At 44.0% G+C, this 12,663-nt stretch overlaps 2 protein-coding genes across 2 annotated transcripts in view; both read right to left on the bottom strand.

Moving 5' to 3' along the window:
• Spag1 (sperm associated antigen 1) overlaps positions 1-6,752 on the bottom strand; it is a 61,983-nt gene extending 55,231 nt beyond the window's left edge. Inside the window, exons 1-3 of the mRNA XM_051159475.1 lie at positions 6,663-6,752; positions 2,811-2,952; positions 883-1,042 (exon numbers count right to left, since the gene is read on the bottom strand). Of these exons, the coding sequence (XP_051015432.1) occupies positions 883-1,042; positions 2,811-2,950 (300 nt within the window). The 5' untranslated portion in view covers positions 2,951-2,952; positions 6,663-6,752. The remainder of the gene's footprint in view (positions 1-882; positions 1,043-2,810; positions 2,953-6,662) is intronic.
• Positions 6,753-11,776: 5,024 nt separating this feature from the next.
• Positions 11,777-12,456, bottom strand: Polr2k (RNA polymerase II, I and III subunit K). The gene is made up of 2 exons (XM_051160505.1): positions 12,396-12,456; positions 11,777-11,949 (listed from the first exon to the last, which is right to left on the bottom strand). The coding sequence occupies exons 1-2, from the start codon at positions 12,454-12,456 to the stop codon at positions 11,777-11,779; spliced, it is 234 nt and encodes a 77-aa protein (XP_051016462.1).
• Positions 12,457-12,663: the final 207 nt, after the last annotated feature.

The following is a 12,663-nucleotide window of genomic DNA, read 5'->3' as shown; positions in this document are numbered from 1 at the left end:
AGACTGCTGTGAGTTCAAGGCCAGCCTGGTCAACATAGTGAGTTCCAACCAGCCAGGGATACAAAGAAAGACCCTGTCTCAAGGAAAACAGAAAAAAAAAAAAAAAAAAAAAAAAAAAAAAGATGCTAGTTCTTCTGAAAGTGATTTGAAAAACAAGTATGGCAGTTTACAATCCTGGCACTTGAGACACATACATAAGAGAACGGGCAATTCTAGACCAGCCTGATCTACAGAGCGAGTTCCAAGACAGCCAGGACTACACAGAGAAACCCTGTGTCAATAAACAAAAACAAAAATTAACAACAACAAAAAAAGGCAGGAGAATCTGCATGTGGTAACACAAGCCTGTAATCTCAGCTCTCAAAAAAAAAAAAAAAAAAAAAAAAAAAGCCTAAAACAAAACTATTTTTAAATTATTTGCTCAAATAACTTGAATTCGCATAATTTATTCAGGGGACATATTAAGAAAGTACAAGACAAACAAACAAACAAAGCCAAGACATCAAGTTTTTCTGGTACTGTTTGTGACAGAGTCTTGGATAGTCAAGACTGACCTCCAACTCACTATGTGCCCAGGGTTGGACTCTTTCTGTTCCCTTGCCTCTGCCTCCCAAGTGCCAGGGTTACAGGCAGCACCACCACACCCAGCTCCGAGTGTCACTATATAAAGGCATGGAGGATGATTTGGCTATGGATGAACATTCGGGATGCACTGCGCACACACACATTCATGACATTTGAGTAGAATTAAGAAGCCACCACTACTTTCGAGGCAGTCACCACTAAAAGCTGGTCACTGAGAAGCAAGAAGGCCAAGTTTCAAGTAAGTGAAGCAGACATACACAGTATTACCACACTGGCAGAAACTGGTGCCTGAGCTACCTTTATGTCACTGTCAATTTGTTCCCATTCCTCCGCAGTAAAGCTGGACGCTGTCGCTGCGGGCTTTTCTTTCCTCAGCGCTCGACTGGCAGGAGCCAAGCCTGTGAGGCGCTTCTCACAAAATTCTGTGAGTTCAGGATAATAGCCTTCTTCACCAGACCTTAAAAAACAAAAGCAATTGCGATGTTCAAGTTAGGCTCTTATGTAGAGATCCTCTGCCCTGGTGGTTTGCAAGCTGGGTTGCCTGGGACCCCTCAGCCCTTTGATGTCAAGGGCTACACAAGTCCGGAGCTGGGATGCTGGCCGAGCCAGGGCCCTGGCCACTCGAACCAACAAGTCTACTGCATACACAGGGATGAGGAGCCCAGAGAAAACAATGTGCATCAAACACGTTAAAGGTGAAATACAGAGCGGCTGGAGAGATAGCTCGGCAGTGAAGAGCTCTTCCCAAATGGCGGCTCACAAGTTTAGTCACTCCATTTCCAGGTTATCTGACACACCCCACAGTCTTCTGGGCTCTGCAGCTACTGTATGCACACAGTGCATAGACATACAGTCGGTCCAAGACCCATATGCATAAAATAATATGCTTTTAATTTGAATAAGTAATATTTTCTCCAACCTAACACATATATGTTCATTTTATGGACAAAGCAATTTCAAAACATATATTAGAAAGCCTATCCGGTTTTAGAGACAAGCTGAGAGGCAATATAGGTTTCCTTTTAAAGAGTTTCTGTTTAAAAAAAAAAGTCTTATTTTAGCCAGGTTGATTTCTAACTTCCTGTGTGGTTTACAATGACTGGGAACTTCTCATGTTTCTGAGCTCACATTCCTAGTTCTGGGATTGCAGACATCTGCTACCAAATTCCACTGATGTGATTCAAACCCAGGGTCTCATGAACACTCGGCCAGCATTCTAAACACCCCAGCTCTTGCTACCTGAGGTTTTTTGTTTCTTTTGTTGTTGCTTGTTTTTTTGTTAATGTGTAAGGAGAAAATGGCAGAGAAACAGCTTGGACAAAATACCCCTAAAAACAGAATCCCTTCCCTAGAAAGCTAAGCGAAGTCATCTGGCCGTTTAGGCATTGGCATTCATGTAGTGTACATCGGGACATGCAGAAACACATACAGAAAACACATCTGTATTTTTTAACGGGTCAGGGAGAATAAAAGCAAGGGCTAGTGAGGAGCACGTGACTGTGCCCAGGCCAAGGATGGTGCCTCAGGATGCACAAGTGCTTCCGCAACAGGACTCTGTTCTCCAAATCACATCTCTCGGGAAACCCAACAGATGCCCCAGGTTGGTGGTCCACAGGGCAGTGGTTCGTGAGGTAGATCCTGCAGCCCCCACACAGCATGCCGTTACATTGTTAAACATGCATTTCTTCTCAGGCTTCCTGAAGTAGCATGACTGGGCACAAGGCCCTCAAACCTGCATTTTTAACAACCACGTCAGGGGTAATGTATAAACCCCTGGCACTGAACCATCCCTCCAGCCCCACACTCCAGCCCCATGACTGTTGCATGCCATGCCAAGCTACTGAGATACAGGACCTCCATTGCAGGAGGCTTTGTGACAGCACCACCAAAGGGCTCTGATGACTTCCTGTTTAAGGCCTCCCCGCCATCTTCCCTGTGATCGGGCAGTGGTGAGTCACCCTTTGCTTCCCTTCCCCGCCTTAACAGCTGCACTGCCTCTTCTTGGACAATGCAGGAAGAAGAGTAGCTCCTTGGATCCTAATCAGCTATGCCTCCTGTGGGCCAGAACCCTCCAGCTTCACAGTATAAATCCAATATGGAGCCCATGTACCAAACTCAACATCTGAAAATTCCCTGATACTTCTATTGTTGCTTTGCCTCCCTGAAGGGAGTGGCACAATTGAAACTGACAGATTGAAGCATGAATCAGTTTTTTAAATGCTTACCTCAGCACACAAAGAATTTTTTCCAGGTGTTTCACATCTGAACACTTTTCAATATACTTGAAATCCAAATGTTCAATGGGAATTTTAAATGTCTTGGTTGTTCCAAAGCCCCACAATGACGGACAATCCTTAGTGGTCATGGCTGAAATACAGTGTAAGAAAACAGATGCAAACCATATACATATATATATATATATATATATATATATATATATATATATATATATATATATATTTTTTTTTTTTTTTAAACCTTAATTTAGGTAGCAGGAATCACTCAGTGCTCTTAGAGAAAAAAGGATGGTGTGATTTTTTTTTTTTTTTTTGGTTTTTCGAGACAGGATTTCTCTTTGTAGCCTTGGCCATCCTGGACTCACTTTGTAGACCAGGCTGGCCTCAAACTCACAGCAATCCGCCTGCCTCTGCCTCCCGAGTGCTGGGATTAAAGGCGTGCGCCACCACGCCTGGCTTTATTTTTCCCCCAAAGAGGAAGGCTGTTTTGAACTTTTCAACATTAGCAGAATCAAATAATCATCACGCACGTGTTATCTCAGACTTCACTTTATACAAGGCTCGAACAGAAGGACAAAATAAATTTTGGTGCACAAACTACATGTGATAAAAAAAAAAAAAAAAACCAACAAGTTAGAGGGCTTTCTTGATGAAGCAGACCCATGTGCTTCTGACATGAAAGGAAGCTGTCATTGTTTGGGTGCTAAAGAGTTAACTCCTCCTGCACAGCCAAGGGTCCAAGAGACAAAGCCTCCTGCAATGGAGGCCCTGTATCTCAGCAGCTTGGCATGGCATGCAGCAGTCGTAAGTGTGGGGCTGGAGGGATGGTTCAGTGGCCAAGAGCAGATGACCTGGGTTTGATTACCAGCACCCACATCAGGCTCATGACTTCAGATGATCTGGAGCTCTCTGGTGGCCTCTGTGGGGACAAGACACCTGTGGTGCACGAACATACATGCAGCAAAGCATTTATGTCATCAAATAATAGTTTATTTAAAACAATCTTAAGTGATTTTCTCAAACTTAAAAATCCGAAGAATTAAAAAGGAAAAAGTCATTCAATTTTTGAAAAACTTTTGAGGAAAAAAATTAGATTTACAAAATTTGTCTACTCTCTCATGAAGGTTCCATACTAACCTTGATTTGGGAAGGTGTGTGTGTGGGGGGTGGGGGGTGGTGACGAACAGCGTGCTTTCTGTTGCAGTGACAAACACCGTGACCAAAAGCAACTTGGAAAGAAATAGTCATCTTATGGGTTACGGTCCATCAGTGAGGGAAGTCAGGACAGGAACTCACGACAGGAACCTGGAGGTAGGACCTGCAGCAGAGGCCATGGGTGGTGCTGCTTACTGGCCTGCTCCCATGGCTGCAGCTCAGCTAGCTTTCTTAGACCCTCCCCCAGGACCATCCACAGTGGGTTGCACCCTCCAACATCAATGGTCAATCAAGAAAACACACCACAGACTTGCCAATCTGATGGAGGCAATTCCTCAACTTTAATTGCCTCTTGCTAGATGACCCCAGTTTGTGTTAAGTTGACAATTAAAAAACAAACAAACAAACAAACAAAAAGCCAACAACAACTAACCAGCACATAAAGTATACGTTACAAATTTATGTAGCAATAGTTTCGTTCACACCATGTAATAAAAAGCACATTAATCCCAATTCACAAGCTTTTGTAAGGTTTCCTGTGTAAAACTCTTAAACCTGTGGCAGATAAAAATGTTAGCTTTTCTACTGGGAGGTAAATTATACACGACATTGATGAAAAAAAATGAGATCATTTGCCTGTTATGAACCATTCCAGCTTTATCCAACAGTGGCTGGAACTCTTTCCTCCTATTTTTGTTTTCCTGATACAGCTGTGCAGCCTGGACAGTGGCTGTTCTGTCTGTGCTCAGTTCTCCGGCAGACACTGACTTGGACTCCATCAACGCCTGACATCACACAGACCTGGAGTGAGTGTTTCTGTGGCTTTTTCTACTAGCAGTTAGTAACAAACACAGCTCAGCGTTACAGCACTTGCCTAACAAGGTGTAAAAATAAGTTTTATTCTCCCGACTCAGTTGTCTAGGAGGCTCCCTGCCTCCTCTTGCTAACCTAGGCCTAGTCTTGGAAGCTTCTAGCCTCTGTAAAATTTAACCTAGGCCTAGAATGTTTCCAGCCTCTGAGACTTACTGCTTAATAAGCTCACCCTTACTTGTTCTTTCTGAGCTCTGGGCTGGCTGGTTCAGCTCAGCTGTTGTGGCTCAAACTCCTCTCCCAGCTGACCTATTCAATCTGGCTTCTCTCTCGGCCTGGATTGCTCTGCTTGCCCTCAAACTAACTCCACAATCTGCTCTAATCTTCTGGCTTCTAATTTTCTGGCTCATTCCATCTTCACCTGAGTTCTCTCTCTGCAACCCATCTCTCTATTACTGTTCTGGTAAAACTGCCTCCTCTCTCTGTAAAACTGACTCACTCTCTCCTGAGAGTTGGGCGTATCCTATTCTGTCAAGTCTTCTCTGATTTGTCACCTTTTCTGCCACTCAATTTAGCATCACTTTGAAACATGGGTGCTTCCTTCTACAAACTAACTTTACCTTCATTTGGGATTAAAAGTATGTATCACCATGCCTGGACCTAAGCTTTTCTTTACCTGATACTTGCTCTATACCAAGCTGGCCTTGAACTCAGATCTGTTTGCCTCTGTCCCCTGGATTAAAGGTGTGTTTGTATTCCAGCTGGATCACACAGACCTAGAAGGTCTTTAATGTGATCTCTTGCCTGAACAGCCACGTCCTGAATTAACATTCCTCTACAGCAAGGCGTGGGGCCTTATTTAATTATTTAATCCTCCACCCACCAAAAAAGAATACAAAGAAAGCCTAGGTACCCCTAATTGTATACAAATTTCTATTTCATGTCTACATATAGAAATGCATGTTTGCAAAATGAAAAACATTTCTTAGGAGTGCTGGGCATCACTGCCGACATTTGATTTTCATCTTTATTTCTTCCTTACTTTTTAAAAAGCCACTCCCTTAAGCCTACTATTGATCATTTTAAAAACAAAAGGCAGCAGAGGTCTAAGTCAGAGAAGAGCTGGTTTCAGCATCTGCTCTCTGGGAGTGGGGTTTAAGGAGAGGCCATGGAGGCTTCTCCTGCAGTTTGCTGCTGGCTTTGCTTGGGTATAAACCACAGAGGACAGTTCAACATCTTTGGAATAAGATCCAGCCAAGGAATTAGACTGTGGCTTTCATATCTCTTCACCTCTAGGCTGAGAGTGAGGACTGCTTTCCATCTCAAGGATCATCTGAAGATTTGAAAGGCCCTGGGGCCAGCTTGAATCTTACCGTTGTTTCAGTGGCTAGAGTTACAGGCAGCTAGCTGTACACCGCCGGGTGTGGGTGTTGGGAATTAACTCTAGTCCCCTGGAAGCACAGCGGCTGCTCTAAACTAGCGAGCCAACTCTTGATATTATGAAAATAGAATGTTTCCTTGAGAGGGTTTTTCAAAAGCCTTTCGTGGGAGAGAACTGAGCATCCATTAGGATTAAAATACATCACCTTGAACGGAAATATCCCACAATCATTGGGGTTTTGATTGGGATAAAATATACTGAAGGGACTGGAGAGATGGCTCAGTGGTTAGGAGCACTGGCTGTTCTTCCAGAGGACCCAGGATCAATTCCCCGTACCCACATGGCAGCTTGCAACCGTCTTCAACTTCAGTTCCAGGTGATCCGAAACCATCACACAGACATACATGCAGTCAAAATATTGATGCACATAAAGTAATAAATAAATAAATCTTAAAAGCAAATAATGCGGCGCTGGAGAGGTTAAGAACACTGACTGTTCTTCCAGAAGACCCGGGTTCAAATCCCAGTACCCACATGATGGCTCACAATTGTTGGCAGCTCCAGGTCCAGGGGATCTGACACCCCCCCCCCCCCAGACATGTGCAGGCAAAACACCAATGCACATGAACTAAAAATAACTTTTAAAAAAGTAAAAAAAGAAAAAGAAAATAGAGCTATCTTTTACCTGAGTAAATTTCATTCTGAACGCTATTCTAATGTCTCTAAGAATCTTTTATGAGAGTTATCCTGCCTTTTTTCTCCTACCGAATACAATTTCTTAAGATTACCGCATGCTAGCGGGGTGTGGCATAATGCCAGCACGAGGGAGGTGGCTAGGAGTTCAAGATTATCCTCAGCTACGGAACAGCTGGCTTGAGCTCTATGAGACCCTGCTGCTTCCCGCCCGCAACCCAACATTCTCAACTACCAAAGGGTAGTTTTTATTTGTTCTCTAGAGAATTTTCCATATTTCTTTGCAGTCTTTATCTCTTAAAAGCTTGGTCTTGGCTGGATCTGATTCATTCGCCTTCACCCTGCTCCACACCCAATTCCCATTCCTTAATTAACGTATTAGTAATATTTCCTGTACAAACTGCGGCGTTTAGTGGTTACCCCGCCTCTCCTAGCAAGGTGGCCGAGCGCCCTCTGCAGTCAGAAACGGGAAGTGGTATCCCCCAGCCATGGCAACGGTTTCCAGGCACCGCCATGCTCAGGAAAACAGTCTGGGACGAGCCTCGGAGCTCGCTTTACAGCCAACCTGCAAGCGTCGGCGTCAGGAGTCGTTCCCTAGGCTTGGGTTGTGGGTTCCGGGGCTGAAGCACTTAGCTGTCCCAAGAAACGCCAGTGTGGCAACTCCGCCCCAACTTCCACCACCGTGCGAGCAGCGGGTAGAAAGTTCAGTCGCGTGCCCAGACCAGACAAGACGTTCATCGCACCGTATGCATGTGCAGCCCCCGCTCCGTCCCCTCCGGGAGGCTGCTCACCTGGATCTCACCCTGCGCCCCGCTAAGGATGCTACGCCCGACGCCAGGAGCAGGTGCTTAACGCAGCTGGGCGGGGACTAAGCCCTCTGGCCCGCGATTGGCTAACCTGGCTGTCTACCCGCTGATTGGCCTCAGAGGCCGCAGCCAACTTCTGCCTCCCACCCCCCAGCCCCCCCAACCAGAACCGAGGGCAGAAGTCCCTTGGGCTTCAGTTTGTTTTACAGTGGGTTAAAATTTTCATTGCTTTTTCGAGACAGGGTTTCTCTGTGTAGCCCTGGATGTTCTGGAACTCTGTAGACCAGGCTGGCCTCAAACTCACTGAGATCCGCCCGCCTCTGCTTCCTGAGCTGTTTTTAATCTGCTGGCCTAGACTGCTGTACTCCTGCTCTAAGTAAAGGGGTGTCTATTGCTACGTAACTGTACTATTTAATTACATTTATTATGTCGGACTCTTGAGTTGCACCCTGGGTCTATTTGCCTACTGCCCACACTTCCTGAGAGCTTTGGTGAGGAGCAAGGCACTGCACTGAGGGCTGGAGATACAAATAGAGCTAAGGCATAAGCAATTCAGGTGAATAAGACACTAGAGATTGTTTCATGGAGAAATTTACTTACATTTTAAATACATTTCAAACTTGTTAAAATAGATGTACAATGCGGGTGGTTTGCGCCCAGCCCATAACAGGAATCCAACAAATTCTCCTTTTTGTGGATAAGTATAGACATGTCTGCTGGCAGGGGCCATTGCTGCCATTAACTCTGATGCTCAAGCCGTCACATTCATATACTTATTTATGGTTTGGAGAATGCGAAGCTTCGGGCTTACAGCTGAAGACTCGGCTTTAGTATAGTCATTAGGCTGCCTCACTAAATCGTGGAACCTGCATCATCCGCTCACATCTCACTCCAGACACAAGAGTCTCCAGCAACCTGACTTCCAGCAGAGACAAAAACAAAAGCAAAAACAGCGCAACAAACTGGAGCATGGCTGTCATTTCGTGGGGTTGGTAACTTTCTTTTTACTTCTGCTTGTATGGACAATCTGTGCTGAATTGAAAAGGTCAAACCAATCTGAAGACTGTGGGCAAGCAAAACAATATGTCCTTGTAAAAGAAAAAAGTATTGCAACCAAAACCCAAAAATGTGTAACGAAGGGCCTAGCGAGGGTTATATACAGCACACAAGGCCCATTCTATTTACTGAGCTCTCAGACAGCAAAAGGTAATTCACGCCGTGTGGTAGTGTCGGCCTGTACTCTGGGCTATGCAGCAGACTGAGGCAAGAGGGTTGCAAGGCCATGACCAGGCTACAAGCCTACTCAACCTACTGAGACATACTGAGAGGTGCACTGTGGTGGGCCACTCTGTTCTAGTCATCTCCTGGCCTCAAACTAGCCATGTAGCCAAAGATGGCTTTGGACCCTTTCTAAATCCAGCTCCCACCTCCCAAGCTCTCGGACTACAGACAAGGCTTTACAGCACCCACAACTGTGTGCTCTGGGGGTTATGCGTACCTGTATTGTGAGGAAACACTTGTTTTTATACCCTTAGCCATCTTTTAAAAACATATCTTAAAAACAGAAAACCTCAAAGTGTACGTGTGGGTCTGTGTGGAGTAAGCTGCCCTGGAACTGGAGTTTACAGGCTGTTGGGTGCTACCACAGAACCAGGGGCCTCTGACAGTACACCAAGTGCTCTCAGCTGCTGAGCCAGTCCCCTGCCCAGCACCCACCTATCTGCTTCTGGTTTGTCCACTAGTTCTGACTCTTTACAGACAAAGGGTACAATGGTATTCTGGGTAGTTTAGGGTTGTTGACAAAGTTCCATGGCTTGCAAGGAACTTATGTATTCAGACCTTTAGAAAAGGGTTCTAGAAAACTGCGTTTAAGGGGTTTTTTTTTTGTTTGTTTTTTGTTTTTTTGGTAACATTTATTTATTATGTATACAGTGCTCTGCCTGCATTGACACCTCCAGGCCAGAAGAGGACATCAGATCACATTATATATGGTTGGGAGCCATCATGTGGTTGCTGGGAATTGAACTCAGGACCTGTGGAAGAGCAGGCAGCACTCTTAACCACTGAGCCATCTCTCCAGCCTGCATTAGGAATTTTTACTGTTCTGGTTTAGTTCTTTTCTCTGTGAGTATGCACATATGCACACAGTCCATTCTCCCTATGCATGGGTAGGTCAGAGTAGGGTCTCCTCCCACCTGGCTTGGTGTCAGGTAACCAGTAACTTGACTTTTTAACAAGACATTGAAGGAAAGTGGTTTGGGAAACAATTTTAATCTTCATTGTGTGTGAGATTACAAGAACAATAAATTAGAAGTTATGTTGAACTGAAATTTCCTTTATACAAAGTATTAAAAATACAATTGCATTTCTAAAATGAAACCCTATGTATACAGTTGTATTCATTAAGTAAGCTAAGTGAAAAGCTATACAACGAAGATAAACATCAACGGGGCAAATGCACGAACATTCCTAAATTCCCACTTTCATCGAGCATCAAAAACCACCACTGTTGACGTGAGTTAAGGATTTTAAACAGTACTTAACATTATGTAAGACTAAGGCTTCCAAGTCACCCCTCTGTACTAAGCTTGCTAACTAATATAAAATGAACAAAAGAAGGAAGTCCTGTGACCATTAGAGACTAGCTAAAAAAAAAAAAAAAAAAAAAAAAAAAAAAAAAAAAAAAAAAAATTACACACACACACACACAACTTCCATTTTCTTTCTTTTTTTTTCCAGACAGGGTTTCTGTGTTAGCCTTGGCTGCCCTGGACTCGCTTTGTAGACCAAGTTGGCCTTGAACTCACAGTGATCTGTCTGCTTTTGCCTCCCGAGTGCTGGGACTAAAGGCGTGCACCACCTTGCCCGGCTTATACTTCCGTTTTTTTGTTTTGGTTTTTCAAGACAGGGTTTCTCTTGTAGTCCTGGCTGTTCTGGACTTATTTGTAGACCAGGCTGGCCTTGAATTCAACAGAGATCTGCCTGCCTCTGCCTCTTGAGTGCTGGGAGCTCACTTTTCTTGACACAAAAGATAATATAAATATAAATTTAAAGATAATAAAACATTGAGATAATTGACAATTTGTGTCAGGTACCATGAAACAATTTGCCTTCAATATTAGGACTAATTTGTAGGTCTCACTATTTCCCATTAGGTTATTAAATTTCTTCTTCCACGAATTAGATTGTCCATATGCTAACAATCAAGAATGACAACTCCTAAAAACAAAGCTTTCCTGAAAAAATAATGAGTTTTTAGATTACTTAGAGCCAATAATGCCATATGAAAATGCCAATGTTTACTTTAAAAATAATTATTGGTACACTCCTTTAATCCCAGCACTCAGGATCTTTGAGTTCAAGGCCAGCATGGTCTACAGAGAGTTGCAGGACAGCCAGGGCTACACAGAGAAATTCTTGTCTTGGGAAACCTGAATAAATGAATGAATGAATGAATAAATAACTTAGTGGGTTTTAAAATTTTTTTTATTTATTTAGGTTTATTTTCTGCATATGAATGCTTTTGCCTGCATGTGTGTCCCTTGTACAGGTGGAGGTCAGGGGTCTACCTATCAGATCCCCTGAACCCAGAATTACAGATGAGTGTGAGCAACCATGTTGGCGTGAGAAACAGAACCCAGGTCCTTTGGAAGAGCAGCCAGTGCCCCTATCTGGAACATGAAATGGCCTGCCTGCCTCTGTCCCCAAGTCTGGAGAAAAATAAATCCTATTAAAATAATTAATCTGGCCGGGCATGGTGGTGCATGCCTTTAATCCCAGCACTCGGGAGGCAGAGGCAGGCGGATCACTGAGTTCAAGGCCAGCCTGGTCTACAAAGCGAGTTCAGGACAGCCAAGGATAACACAGAGAGACCCTGTCTCAAAAAACCAAAAAAAAAAAAAAAAAAAAAAAAAAAATCTGGGTATACCCCTGCTGGAGCCCCCACACTCTCAGTTCTCTCTCTTCACATCCCCCTCCATTTTTTTGCACTTAGGAGGCAGAGGCAGGTGGATCTCTGTGAGAAACCCTGTTCCCCCCCCCCAAAAAAAAGAAAGAAAAAAGAAAAACCCAATACATAATAAATAATTCTAAAGTTATCACTACTTTTATCAGAACTTAGTCTTTATCAACCCAAGCACTAGCTCCTCCTGTTCGCCTTCAGAGCGCGAGCGCGTAGCTAGAAGGATACGTCTCTTAGTCCTTTTCTTGTACATTATTCTGTATCCACACTCTCTGCATCTGATTGGATCCCTGGATTTTATTTCATTTTCGGTGTGACAGTCTAGGAAGAAAACACATTTATTCAATGCCTGAATAAACACGAATCACAACAGAAGCAAGCCAAAGCACCAAAGCATTCAAATGCATGTTTGCTACTAAATAGTAAACCAGGGGGAAAGAAGAGAGCTGGAGGCAGTATATCTTTTCCAAAAATAATTTGTTTGTTTGTTTCGAGACGGGGTTTCTCTGTGTAGCCTCGGCTGTCCTGGACTCCTTTTGTAGACCAGGCTGGCCTCGAACTCACAGCAATCTGCCTGCCTCTGCCTCTGGGGTGCTTGGATTACAGGCGTGCACCACCACGCCTGGCTAAAAGAGGAAATCTTAATAAAAGAGAGGGATTTTTAAATTAATGATCACGAAAGTGCTCCACTTTATAACGTTAAAGATCAGTACTCCTGTAAGGAAAGTGTTTAAGTAAAATGTTCTTTTTCTAAATGTTAATCTTACCTCCACAAATATATATCATTGGCTGCTGCTTCGGGGGTTGAACGTCTTTCTGGGTGTCCATTGTTAGTGCCTGAAATCAGAGTCAAAGACTGAATAACAGGGTCTCCCCACAAAACCAGGCCCCATTTTTTTCTCAGAAGCTATAGAACGTTCTGACTCCCGGGCTGAAGAGAAAAACTCAGTAGAATGCTTGCCCGGCACACAAAGACCCGAGGATCACTCCCCATTATTACGACAGGGAGATGAAACAGTCGTTAATTCCTTATCT

This window comes from Acomys russatus, chromosome 17 (genome assembly GCF_903995435.1).
Source record: "Acomys russatus chromosome 17, mAcoRus1.1, whole genome shotgun sequence".
Taxonomy (NCBI): Eukaryota; Metazoa; Chordata; class Mammalia; order Rodentia; family Muridae; genus Acomys; species Acomys russatus.
The sequence above is the reverse complement of the archived record's forward strand: the minus strand, read 5'-3'. Positions and strand labels throughout refer to the sequence as shown.

Excerpts from the sequence above, each read along its gene's own strand:
- Polr2k (XM_051160505.1), bottom strand. The coding sequence starts at position 12,456 with ATGGACACCCAGAAAGACGTTCAACCCCCGAAGCAGCAGCCAATGATA. Across the intron at positions 11,950-12,395 it reads AATGATATATATTTGTGGAG|ACTGTCACACCGAAAATGAA; the intron begins GTAAGATTAACA and ends TTTTCTTCCTAG.